At 44.4% G+C, this 13,694-nt stretch overlaps 1 protein-coding gene across 18 annotated transcripts in view; it reads left to right on the forward strand.

Moving 5' to 3' along the window:
• Nucleotides 1-13,694, forward strand: part of LOC147014747 (zinc finger protein 800-like) — a 204,071-nt gene that overhangs the window by 71,030 nt on the left and 119,347 nt on the right. For 12 of the 18 annotated variants that reach the window (XM_085852963.1, XM_085852965.1, XM_085852964.1 and 9 more), the window contains 2 exons: nt 2,133-2,232; nt 2,973-3,068. In XM_085852963.1, the coding sequence (XP_085709089.1) occupies nt 2,133-2,232; nt 2,973-3,068 (196 nt within the window). The remainder of the gene's footprint in view (nt 1-2,132; nt 2,233-2,972; nt 3,069-13,694) is intronic. The other 6 variants (XM_085852970.1, XM_085852957.1, XM_085852960.1 and 3 more) reach the window with 1 other exon arrangement.

Here is a 13,694-nt window from a genome sequence, read left to right on the forward strand (position 1 = left end):
CACCACTTTTTTTTGGAATATGTTATTCAATGTGAAATTAAAATTTCAGCAATTTGAAAATGACTAAATTGATTCGTTCAGTCTGAGTTTAAAGACTTGAATCCAATGGTTTGAGCCCCCAGTCCTGCAGGGTCTTCTGCTGCCAAAGTCTCAAGTGCATAGTTATAAAAATACAACTGGAGCCTGAATCAAGTCTGAGTCTCTGAGCTGGGTACCACAAGCCTGGCATAGTCATTTGAGAGGAAAAGCGCGGGTGCATAAAATCCCAACATTTCCTGCGATGTGCCATCCTGGAGGCAAGCCTTCTTATGGATTGATAAATAGATGGATGGACTGACCCAGGAGCTGAATGTCCTTGCAATTCAGGGTTTTTATATTTACACGGAGTTTATCTTCCAGAAGTAACAGGGTAATTGATGGTTTCTGTACTCCATTGGTTTTGTCGGTCTCCTTTTGACCTATTTCTCAAGACATTGTGCAAGTGTCTTAGTCGGCACCCCGGTACGTTTTACTGTTAACTTGGACGATTCAAAGTTTTCTAAACACCACGTTGCTGTCACTTGTGCCTTGTATTGCCTACGTCATCCCCACATGCTTTGAAAAAAAAAATGGGGGGATGTTGTAATCAGCTCCATTTATCTTTGTCTCTGTCTGTCTGTGTGTCTGTCTGTTCGTCCATCCATCTGTCTATCCATTATCTCCTAAACGGTTGGGGAGAAATTCACAAAACTTGGTAGTTGTGCGCACCACGTGGCACGAAGGTGCAAGAGCAGTTGCCATTTTTGGCCCCGCCCCCCTGGGTGGGGTCAAAAGGTCAGAGACCAAAAAATGGAATTACGGGCACATTTTTAAACGCTTTTTGATGAAACTTTGTATATGGAATCAAAATTTGGGAACGCATGAAATATGTAACAACTTTTTGGATTTGACCCCTGGTTCATGCACCACGGGGTGGGGACTTTGGGTGACCGGTGAAAACGGGAAAAAAATTATTTGATATTGGGTTATTCCTGGTGGAACCTTTTAACATCTTTCACCTTTGCTTAAGGTGGGACACGTGGGGATTTGCGATGACGCGCCATCGACTTCACTCTCATTTAACTTTCAATTGGATTGGCCCGTTTGTGTTACTGTCTGAGCATTTATGATTCTGGGATTGAAAATCTCATGCACATGATTAACGCATTGTCTGCTATTGTCTGCAATTCTCGTAAAAGTCCAGTCTCCTGTCTTTGTCGTGCATGTGATGAAAACAAAATCCTCCTTGATGCTTGTCATTTTTCACAATGTCCCTAAGGGGACCTCGGCCCGCTTTCGGATGTTCCGTCACCCACTTCTTGTTCTGAATTACGTGTTTCATCTCCTTCCCCACGCCTCTGTTGCATTCCCCTGGACTCGTTCGCAGAGCACACGACGCAAGGTTGAGGTTTCCCCTCTACCTTTCGCCCAGACTGGGGAATTATTCCATAGACATGGTGAACATCTTCTCAACCCCGTCCCTCACCTGGTGTAATGTTATATGTCCCGGGGCGTAAGGAGCTCGTTTATTGCTAACGGCGTAGTTGTGTGTTGGTCGATTCTGAAAAAAAACGAACTTGAGAGGTGTGGAAATGCTTTGAATGGTGTGGAGAGGTGCGCACGTGTTATGGTTTTGGCATACATATTTAACTATCAATCTAGATCTCCTTGCACACAGTGCCGTGGTGTAATCTGATAAGTGAGAAGGCAGTTTGTCTTCACCTGTAATCACTAAACATTGGAGTTATGACATCTCATGCTCAGTCATTTGACAACATTTTTGAATAGAAATAAATTATTGTAGACAACTGATTGAGATTACTTGCACATTGACTTTTGATGATGGGCCTTGTCAAGTTGTGGTTAAAACGTATAATTCTTTGGTTCTCTATTTTCTACTGATGTGAAAGGAACATGTCGTGTCGACGCTTTGCTCCGATTTGGTTTTCTACGTCTCTCAAATTGTCAGACATAAAGCAAGATGAATGTGTGGTGTCTTTGTGTATGCGGTGACAGCGAAGTTTCATTACAATGTGTCCAACAATGATATGTTGACTGTTTCTTGCTTCGTCTTAGTCCTCGGTTCGGTTGACTGCTGCTCGCGTGTTTTCCAGCAGGTGGCGGCTCCGTCACATGGAAAGACTCAGAAGCGTGTGAGTGTCCGTGAGCAGAGCTGTCAGACGAGTTTCTGTGCCATGTGCTGCTGCACGCTCGGTGCGTAACCAGCAAACCTTTTCGCTCAAAGGTCCTTCTCTGAGCAAACCGAGGCTACCTCGGCCGACCTCTATCCGGGCGCTGCATGTGCTTTTTCATTGGCCCTCCTTCCGCTAATACCTGCGATTATGTTTACGCGTTATTGCTTTTCACTTTGCATTGTCACTTTTGCATTCCTTTTGAGTGCAACATGAGTAATCCATAGTGTGAATGTACCTTCCCATGTTGGGGAAGAAGGGGGTATTGCTACAAATGCAAAGGTTAAAATAGCATCAGACTGAGTCGGGCACAAGGGGCTGACCAGGTTGTGTGTTTAACAGTGAGTTGCTGTCATTAATTAAAGAAGCACTTTTAACAAATATATATATATATATATATATATATATATATATATATATATATATATATATATATATATATATATATATATATATATACATATAATTTACTTGGCCTGTACTGGCAACACAAAGTTAATAGTTTGGATCAGAGGAAATAAAAGGGAGTGAGCAAAGGGAAATGCTCAATAATCCTGGCAAATCCATGCCTTCTTAATCCAGGAAGTCGTGAAATCATCAGTGGAATAACAAAGAACCAGATTAACGAGCGGGTTCCCAAAAGACTGCTGTTTCATACGTTGTTACATTATGATGATGATGTTGAGTGGATCTTGCTCATGGGTCTGATGTGACGTGAGGTATATACACTCCTTCCCCACATTCCACCATTGCAACATTCAGGTGGTCAGGCCGAGTCGGGAGACCCTCCTCTGCTGCAACAACAGCTGTCCCTCTCCAAGCCAGGAATCCTGCAGATCGTCGAGTGTTTCCGTTCAGGTTTGTCTCGCTTTGCACCGAAACCTCGTGCTTTTAATTTCACTCATTCATGATGTCCATTTATTATTTACTTTTCCATTTTTCCTTGGTCCCTTGTGTGAAAATGTTGTATTTTGTGGAATTTTCACTTTACAAAACCGTGGTGGTTCCACGCTGCAGGTGTTTTTGTGGTTGGAAAGATATTGTTTTGTTTTGGAATGGCCGGGCAGCTGCCTTTTTGTGACCTTTTCCAAGGGACCTCGGTAGTCAAACAAAACCTAATAGGAGCAGCTGGGATCGGAACATGAAAAATCAGTTCGTTCTCCAGCTTATAACACAAAGGCAATTGTCTTGCATAATTTAGACCGCCTTTTGGTGGAGAACAAACTTTCTGCACTTCGTTCTTTTTGCAGCTGGCTCAAAGTTTTCTGATTCTGGGCACTATGAACCAATGGCACCGTGGACTCGCTGAGTAGCTTAGACCTTTTGGGCAAAAGTGCTCTGAGTCACATAAGGCCCTTTCTTCGTTATTTAGGAGATAAGTATTTAAGACATCTACTATGGTGGTGTTCTGATATGTCTGCATCATTACCCAAACGGTTTTGTTTGTATAAGTGTGCTCGCCCTTAATGGCTGTTATCTTTTAATTAAGCTGTAATTTCTACTTTCACGACAGCTTGCTGATTAACCAGTTAAATAATCCAGAAGAGATGGCACAATGAATGTTTCCAACCATTTTTAATGCTGTTCTCTCTCTCCCCCTCCCTCTCTCTGTCTGTCTGTCTGTCTCTCTGTCTGTCTCTCTCTGTCTGTCTGTCTCTCTCTGTCTGTCTGTCTGTCTCTGTCTGTCTGTCTGTCTCTCTGTCTGTCTGTCTGTCTGTCTCTGTCTGTCTGTCTCTGTCTCTCTCTGTCTGTCTGTCTGTCTGTCTCTCTCTCTCGTTCTCGCAAAAGAATGGCTAATAATGTATTTTTCCATAAGCAGTCTTGTATGCCATGTGTAGTTGTGTTTATAAATTATTTGCGCTGGTCTCTTCACCTTTTCCCTCTTTCTGGTTTTGCTTTTGATTGTATTGGACATTTGAATGACTGGTCATTGAACCCTGACTAGTAAACCCCTCCAGAACCGATCGATGCAGTTTATATCAGGAATTCTTTTCACTCAGTCAGTTCTGAGGGATCATTGATTTATTACATATGCAAAAAGGTGGCATGATTGACCAAACCCTCGTTTACTCTTCCACTCGACATTCCCCGCTCCACTCATTTTTAGCTCACCTGGAACTTAGTTTCGGGGGGTTTATGGGAGCGCGTCGTCCATCCACCAGCCCCACCCCCCCCACCCGTCCACCCATCCATCCGTCCACAAATACTTTCAACTTCTTCTCTGAAACTACACATGCGATTTTGATGAAACTTTACCACAACATTCATCATCATGTACATACCAGTGTCTTCATGGTATTATAAAAATCCCGGTCTAAGGGAGACTACAGTGGGGGTTGCCCCCAAAAAGAGGTATTTGCTTTCTTTTCAGAAACTACACACAAAATTCCGATGAAACTTCACCACAACCTACATTACCCGTGACATACAAAAGTTTGTTCATGGCATTAGAAAAATCGTGGTCTAAGGGGTGTAAGGGGGGGGGGTTTCCCTCCAAAATATATATTTGCTTTTTTCTCCGAAACTATACACGCAATTCTGATGAAACTTGACCGCCAGCCTCATTACCCATGATATACCAAGGATTGTTCACACCATTCAAAAAAAAAATAGGGGTCTAAGTGGGGTTTTTGGGGGGGGATTGCCCCCCAAAATATACATTTTCTTTCTTCTCAGCAACGACACAATTCCGATGAAACTTGACCATCACCTTCATCACCTGTGATGTACTAAAGTTTGTTCACGAAATTCGAAAAATTGGGGTCTAAGGGGGCGTAAGGGTAGGTTGACCCCCAAAATAGGTTTTGCTTTCTTCTCAGAAATGACGCACACAATTCCGATGAAACTTGACTCCAACCTTTATTACCCGTGATGTACCAAAGATTGTTCATTGCATTAAAAAAACATCCGGGTATAATAGAGTCTTCAGTGGGGGTTGTCCCCAAAATATGTATTTGCTTTTTTCTCTGAAACAATACACACAATTCTGATGAAACTCGACCACCACCTTCATCACCTGTGCTGTACCAAAGATTGTTCACACCATTAAAAAAAAATTCAGGGTCTAAGTGGGTTTATGGAGGGTTGCCCCCCAAAATAGGCATTTGCTTTCTTCTCAGAAACTAGATACACAATGCCGATGAAACTTGACCACCACTTTCATCACCTGTGATGCACTAAATTTGTTCTCGACATTAAAGAAATTGGGGTCGAAGGGGTTTGACAGTGGGGTTGTCCCCCAAAATATGTATTTGCTCTCTTCTCATAAACCACACACACAATGTCAATGAAACTTGACCACAACCTTTATCACTCGTGATGTGCCAAAGTTTGTTCACGACATTAAAAAAAAAAAATTCCATAGGTATTTACTTTCCTCTCCATTACATATTTTGTGGGTCATCCATGCCTACCAGTGGTTCCCTGGTTATCTTCTCCAGCCATTACCAGGTGAGCACCCAGGGGTATTGCCCCTATTTTATTGTTATTATTATGTCACTCCTCCTACAGGGAGGGGAGATATACTTTTACCCCACGTGCGTGAAACGAAAAGCGGGGTTAAGCAATTGGTTCACTTTGTCTATCTACAAATGGCAGTTTATGATTGAGGAACAACTTAATTAAAATTTAATGCTAGTAGGGGAATTTTATTGGTTGTGGGACTATCCCATTTCCCTCATTGACTTTAATGTTAACTCAGGGAAAAACTATTTGACCCTCTCATAAAAAGGAATAATTTTTTCTCACTAATAGATCTCTGCCACCAACTTCTCCTGCTCTTCCCCCACCTGTTCTACTCATCCTGCACCAGCCTCTCCACAATAAATTGTTTCTGGGACAAAGCTCTTCTATGAGCCTCGACTCTCCATCAAAAACTTTTATCTTAATTTTTTTTAATTTTTTTACCCCCTATTTTATTTTACCCCCTACTCCTCACCCCTGATAACCCACCCTGAACCCTCTTTCTCTTACCTATTTATACCCCCATTTGAACAGAGATTCCTTCCCTTTATATACCTACCGATGAATAATACTCCCTTGTGCTATAAAACTTTACATTTAAAGTGATGTATTTCAGTTATGTCATACTTTAAAAAATCAGTTTAAGCAAAATTACTTCTATATAAATGACCTCAAAACTCTGGAAAAGTACAGAGCCAAGCAAAAACCAAACCAAAGAGTGGAGAAAATCACAACCTTGGTATTTAAATGGGAAACATAATGAATGTGGACAGTATCAAAAAATGTATCATCGAAGGAATAACCAAGACAACCGTAAATAAAGCACACAGACTGAGAGGTTTAAAAAGATTTAATGGATGTCAAGAAAACAAGGGAAAAATAGTTTGCTACAATTTAAAAATGATATGTGGTTCAGGGGAGCTCAGAACAGAACGCTGAGGGAGGTTTATAATTTTGTCTCAACACAACAAATATATTTAGGCTAAGATCAAAACCCCAACATATTATTTATCACCATTCTCGATGGTGGTGAAAGTTATAAGAAAAGAAGGTGTTTTAATAAACTACAAACCCAACATATTTATTGGTAGCCTTTTTGAATTCATTTTGAAATACGAACCAAATTTTGTTTTCAACACAAAAATATAGTATATAAATTGGCAAGATATTTCACGAAGAAAATTTTATTTTAAAGATAAAAGTACCGATAAATCAGGAAGAGATTTCACCAAGAAAATTTTATTTTAAACACAAAAATTTAATATATAAATAGGTCAAAGAAAAATAATCTCTTGCTGATTAAAATACTTTTGTGCTTCAAATAAAATCTTTGAAGTGATCAGTAAGAGATTTCGCCAAAAATTTTTTATTTTAAAGACAAAAGTATGTATAAATCAGTAAGAGATTTCACCAAGATTTTATTTTAAAGACAAAACTATTGTTACGAATTTGGAATTCAATTGCACACAACATGCAGGTTCCCTTAGTCAGCTATGTCGATAAGTGCATGTTCCCTAGATAGCTCACCTTCCATTGTTTAAATGTTTTAAAATCGGTTAGATGCGCTGTGGATCGATTTAATAGTTCGGGAACGAAACAATGGAGACGTCCCTCCCCCTCTTCTGCAAAGAGGAAGAAGAACCCTGTGGTGACGTCAACAACTCCCTCCCACCCGTGGTTGAGCGGGGGGTGGGGGGGGGGTGGATCACGAGGGCATGAGTCACGCCGGGTGCGGGGGAAGGGGTGGGAAGGATAAAGGGGAGATCCTTTCTTTGTTCGTGTGGGAGTCCCGTGGTAGGGCTGAGTTCGTGGGAGTCCCGTGGTAGGGCTGAGTTCGTGGGAGTCCCGTGGCAGAGTCCGTGAAGAGTCCCGTTCTGAGTCCTGTGTGCAGAGCTCTTGTGCTGAGTCCCGTGGGAGGAGTAAGCTTTTTTGCTTCGGAGAGAGAGCAGTCGTTCAGCAGGCCATCGGGTCCTGCTTGGTTTGCTTGGCTTGAGGCCTTCGGAAGCTTTTTTCTTCGGCTGGCTCAGTGATCTTCGGCTGCTGCTTTGTTTTGGAAGGAACTTGAGCCGGTTGTTCGGCTTGAGCTGCGAGTGGAGGCTTCTTCCTCTTCTTCCTCTTCCTCTTGGTTTGTGGAGCTTGTCATTCTCCATTTTGTTTCCCGGCTTGGTGCGACGCGTCGGCCTCTTCTTGGAGTTGGTTCCTCGGGGGAAGTGACGCATCGACAGGAAGGATCGGCGCCTCATCTCACCGGCACGTGTTGAGAAGCGCGGGAGGATTCGCGGGAGCTTGGGAAGGAACGCGGCTCACGGAGATTGGATCCAGCTTGCTCTCGCTGGAGCCCGGGTCCAGACAAGTTGAAGACCACATGAGGTGGAAAGGTTCGAGTCAAGCTCTGAGTTTCAGCTCACCTGTTCTCCGAGCTGGACCTCGTGATTAATGGCCTCAGCCACCGTTTCTTGTGTGTGTGTGTTTGTGCGTACGTGTGTCCGTGGGCCCGTCTAATAAGTAGGAACTGCTGTTAAGTGTAAATGACTGTACATAATAAGTAGACGGTTGTAGTTCTTTTGTCGTGCTTTTGTTGCTTGTATAATTGCATACGTGTTTTGCCTTATTTAATTGCACACGTGTTTCATTATAATAAATGTCCTTGTGTGAATGTAAACCTGCTCGTTGCGTCCATTCCCTCATTGACTGAACATTTCGTGTGTTGGGAGTTAGAAAGCCGTTGGTTCGCCGTAATAGGGGGACATTTGGACCGACGGTTCTCGGCGAATACGCCGCTCGGAATCGCGCACGGACAAGCTCGCCTCGGCGGTTTGTTCCGTACGAGATCCGTCGAGGGTGGAATACCCCGGTAGTTGGATCACGTGGGTATTTAGGTACATTGAAGATTGGCAATCGACCCTACCCCACGTGATCTGCTGATTGGCGTATTTCGGTTCTTGTACAAGGACCCGTCGCTCGGAGTTATCTGGGCGGCGATCTCTATTCCGGGCGATCGGTCGGGCCGACTCGACTTGCGGCTCCGTTCAGGGCGGTCGGTTGGCCGCGACCCCCCGGCCAGTAACAGCATCTTTAAATCAATAAGAGATTTCACTCAGAAAAATTTATTTTAAACACAAAAGTATATAGAAAAAAGGTCTTAGAAAAATCATCTTTTTTTAATATAAATATTATGAATATAACTCATTGAGATGTTTGCAATAAGGACTACAAATATTACAACAAACACAATCATGCAAACACACACTCAGTATATTTCAATACAACTAATCCAACCAGAAGAGCAAGAAAAACAACATTGTGATTTATGCTCAAAGGACTTGTTAAAACGTAGTTATAAGAGACATCTTCAATCACGCAAACACAAAAAAAAAACCTCAACAGATACAAGCAAAGTTCAAATATAAAAAATTTCAAACAACCATAAAAATGATGAAACTTCTGTCTGTACTATAACACATTGACCTTCTTCTGTCTGTACAATGAACACATTGACCGTCTGTACTATAGTTCAGAGGAAAATTCACATTATAATTTTTCAAGATTGACTACTTCTCAAGCATACAATCAAACTAAGACATATCCCTGTAAGCGATGTCTCAACTTCTTTCACACAAAAGAAAGATTAGAACAACATTCAATATATTGCTCAAACCACAAATCAACTGTAATCAATATGCCAAAAGTGGGTTCAGTGGTAGATTTCAATGATATAAATAAATCCATAAAGCATCCATTCGTGATATATGCCGACTTTGAAAGCATCTCTAAAAGATAGACACTACTTCTCAAAATCCTAATCAATCCTTCACCAAGCCATATCAAAAGCATACTCCTTGTGGGTTCTGTTATTATATCAAATCATCTGTTAGAGACCCAATATAATAAATTCAAAATGTACAGAGGAGAAGATACAGTACCTCTCAATAATTTGTAAAACGATGACACAAAATAAAACGATTCGAAAAAGATTGTGTTCAATTATCAGGTCAGGTCAGGTCAGGTATGGGAGCATGTGCCAGAACAGCGCGTCGCTGCGTCCACTTTCCGCCGGTACTCCAGGGGCCTCCGTCTGGCCATCCCCCAGGCAGATGCCAGGCCCATCCCCATCTCCTTGAGATGATGGTCAACCTGCTGCAACCATGAGGCACGTGGTCGGCCCACTGGCCTCCTCCACTCATGAGACTCCCTCGCTGAGAGAATCTGGTGAGCAGGATCAGCGTCAGGAAAATGAGCCACATGTCCATACAGCCGCAGCTGACGCTCACGGACTATGCAGGTAACAAATCTCATCCGAGTCTCTCTCAGCAACCGCTCGTTGGACACAAAATCCGACCAGCGATAGCCAAGGATTCTTCGAAGAGACCTGGTACCAAAGGAATTAAGTCTCCGTCTCAGATCCTTGGTCAAAGTCCAAGTCTTGCACCCATAGAGCAAGACTGGAAGTACCAAGGACCTGAAGACTCGGACTTTCGTCCTCCCGCACAGGTACCGGCAGCGCCACACCCCATGATCCAGTGAATCCATGACTCCCCAGGCCCGACCCAGACGTCTATTGACCTCCGGCTCACAACCTGCGGAGACATGAATATCACTGCCAAGGTAAGTGAATCTATCCACGACCTCAACATCCTCACCACAAACAGACACAGACAGGGCAGCAGCATCCAAGATGTCACCGAAAGCCTGGATCTTAGTTTTGACCCAAGAAATCCGTAATCCCAACGGCTCCGACTCCTCATTCAGCACCTCGAGGGCCCCCAAGAGGATGTCTAAAGTCTCCGCAAAGATGACTGCATCATCTGCAAAATCAAGGTCCGAGATCTTGACATTGCCAAACGATGCACCGCAACTTGATCTCTCCGACATCCTCCCAAAAATCCAGTCCATACAAGTGCTGAAAAGTGTGGGGGCAAGTACACATCCCTGACGAACTCCAGTAACAACTGGAAATAAGTCAGAGATGGTACGACCACACTTCACAGCACTCTCAGTACCAGAGTAGAGTTCAGACATCAGATCGATCAGTTTTGGTGGCACCCCACGAAAACCAAGAATCCTCCAGAGGACATCCCGATTCACTGAATCGAACGCTTTACAGAGATCAACATAGGCTGCAAGCAGCCCCTGCCGAAACTCTCGTCTGCGTTCGGTGAGGACACGAAGTGCAAGGATACGGTCAATCGTTGACCTCTTTGGTGTAAAGCCTGACTGCTCTGGACGCTGGTGCTCAAGCAGATGGTGGCGAACCCTATCAAGAATTATCCAAGCAAAGACCTTGCCCGGCACTGAGAGCAGCATCACCCCTCAGTAGTTGTTGCAGTCTTGGCGATCACCCTTCCCTTTCCAGAGAGGGACAACAAGGCCCCTCTTCCAGTCAGTTGGGATGATGCCTGTGTTCCAGGCAGAGCACAAAACTGCATGCAACGACACGAGTGCAGCATTTCCACCAGCCTTGAGAAGTTCAGCATGGATGCCACAGATCCCTGGAGCTTTGCCCCGTTTCAACTGGTTCACCGCAGCCCGTGTTTCCACAAGCGATGGTGGACCACAGTTGATTCGAGGGTCAGCAACAGGGATTGTAACACCCTTGACGTCCAACTCGACAGCTGGGGGATCAGCTTGGTACAACCGCTCAAAGTAACCGGCCCAGCAGGCCTTCACTTTAGACTCCTCTGTCAAGAGCCTACCACTCTCTGCTCGAACTGCAGTGCTCCGAGGGATGGGCTTGGATGAACGTAATGCGCGAATTCCCCTGTAAGCGGGACGAGAATCACCTGTCCACAGGTGATGCTCTACCCCCTCACAGATTCCTCGCACATAGGCCTCCTTGTCCACCCTCAGTGCACGTACAGTTTTACGCCTCAGCTCCCTGAACAGCTCAGCTCTGCCATTCAGCCTGGCCCTGCGACTCTGGTCAATGGTATCCAGTGTCCCTTGGGAGACAAAGTTCTTCTTTGCCCTGCGGTGAACTCCAAGGCATCCACCGGCAACATCAAGGACGGTGGTCTTGAAGGTGCTCCACAACTCTTCAGGACCCCCCAAAGCACCCAGACCCCCCAAGTCTCCACTCAGCCTGTTCGCAAACTCCTCAGCTACTCTCTCATCCCTGAGCTTGGCAACATCCAGCCTAGGCTGGGATGGTACCATTCTCCAGGATTTAAGGTGCAGCTTTAGAGTTGCTACAACAAGCCTGTGGTCAGTATTGAGGAACTGAGCACTCCGGTAGACCCTGCAGTTCTGGATCATCCTCCAACGACCGTCAATGAGGACATGGTCAATCTCCTTTGTCACACTGCCAGCGTTGGAATAACAAGTCCAGCGATGAGCTTGCGGGCGCTGAAACCATGAACCAGCCACCCTAAGTCCATGACTTCTTGCAAAGTCAAGGAACTTAGTGCTATTCTGGTTCATAGTTCCTGACCCATGGGGACCAACACACACCTCATAACCATCCCTATCAGTTCCAGTCGATGCATTGAAATCCCCTAAGACTAGAAGTGTATCTCGTCTGGGGCACTGATCAACCACAGACTCGAGTGTGGCGTAGAATGTGTCCTTCACGGTGAGATCACTCGCCTCAGTCGGAGCATAAATAGAGACCAGAGAAATGACACCGAAGGAGTGGCGAATCCTTAATCTCATAATACGCTCGTTGACCGGTGTTACCTCAATTATCATTGGGGTTAGCTTATTGGACACAGCTACAGCAACTCCTTGGGTATGGTAACCATAAGAGCGACCAGACCAATAGTAGGTGTAACCACCCACCATTATCTCGCCGCAATCCGGTCTCCGAACCTCAGAGAGAGCTGCAATCCCGATGTCCAAACCCTTGAGCTCAGATGATAACAGAGACAGGTGATCATCCTCTCTTAGGGATAGGACATTCCAGGCACCCACCCGAAGGGACCGCCTCAGGTTAACCCAAGGAGACCGCCGTCTGGTGGACGACACCTCAGCACCACTCCGACACACTCTCCCGCAATCTGACCCAGGGGTGTTACCCGTGTTTTCCCTCCTATCAAAGATTGGGGGTCCCGAAGGCTTTGCCCCAATCCTGTCATCCGGTGAGCTGCCCTGCGAAGGGAAGCTGCACAGGAGGTACTCCCACGGAGTGGGTTTTCAGATTTTTTTGCGTTTTTGCGTTTTGCGGAATGAAGCGTTTTGCGGTGGCCGGAGTGCAAATCCTGCCACCAACCTCCTAATAAGAAGTAGCCCAACTGCAGGAGGACGTCCGCAGACACAGTTGGGCACTAGATATGGATGGCCGTTGGCTCACAAGGAGCTCCTCCGCCCTTTGACAGGTTTTGTTTTTAATCCTGCTGGGTGTCCATATCCAAACACCCTCCTCACCAGAAAACCTGGTGGGGGAGACGGTTTAGTCGCCGACAACCCGACCATGGAAGAGGTTAGTACAGGTTTACATGGTACCTGTAGCAGGTCACAGATGGAACCTGACCTGACTATATATAAGGATGTAATGCAAAAAACTTATAAACCAATGAAATTAACAAAAGATGAGGAAGAAGAGTTTAAGAACTCCAACCTATATTATCTTTGTGAAGATGTAATCAGGAAAGAACCAAAAGTTAGAGACCATTGTCATCTTACTGGTAAATATAGAAAGAGGACCTGCTCATCTAAGTTGTAATCTCATTTGTAAACTCCCTACTTTCATTTTGGTCTTTCCTCACAACATTGCCAACTATGACACATATTTATTCAAAAGCAAACTTTCAAAGACACCTGGGGACATATCTGTCATTCCTACCACAGACCAGAAGTACATCTCATTTACAAAATCAATCCCAACAATTCAGAAAACTAATATTATTTCTCGATTCTCGATTCATGCAAATGTATGCCAAATAATTTATCCACATTAGCATCAAGTCTTGAAGCATATCCAAATCTCCAAAATCATTTTCTTAATGAAGAGGAAACAAACCTAGTGTCAGCTGAAACAAGCACAGTTGAGCTATTATCATGAAAGGGTGTTTACCCATATGACTATGT

Source organism: Eptatretus burgeri, chromosome 13, assembly GCF_056783735.1.
Source record: "Eptatretus burgeri isolate ZD-2024b chromosome 13, Ebu_testis_v1, whole genome shotgun sequence".
Lineage (NCBI taxonomy): Eukaryota > Metazoa > Chordata > Myxini > Myxiniformes > Myxinidae > Eptatretus > Eptatretus burgeri.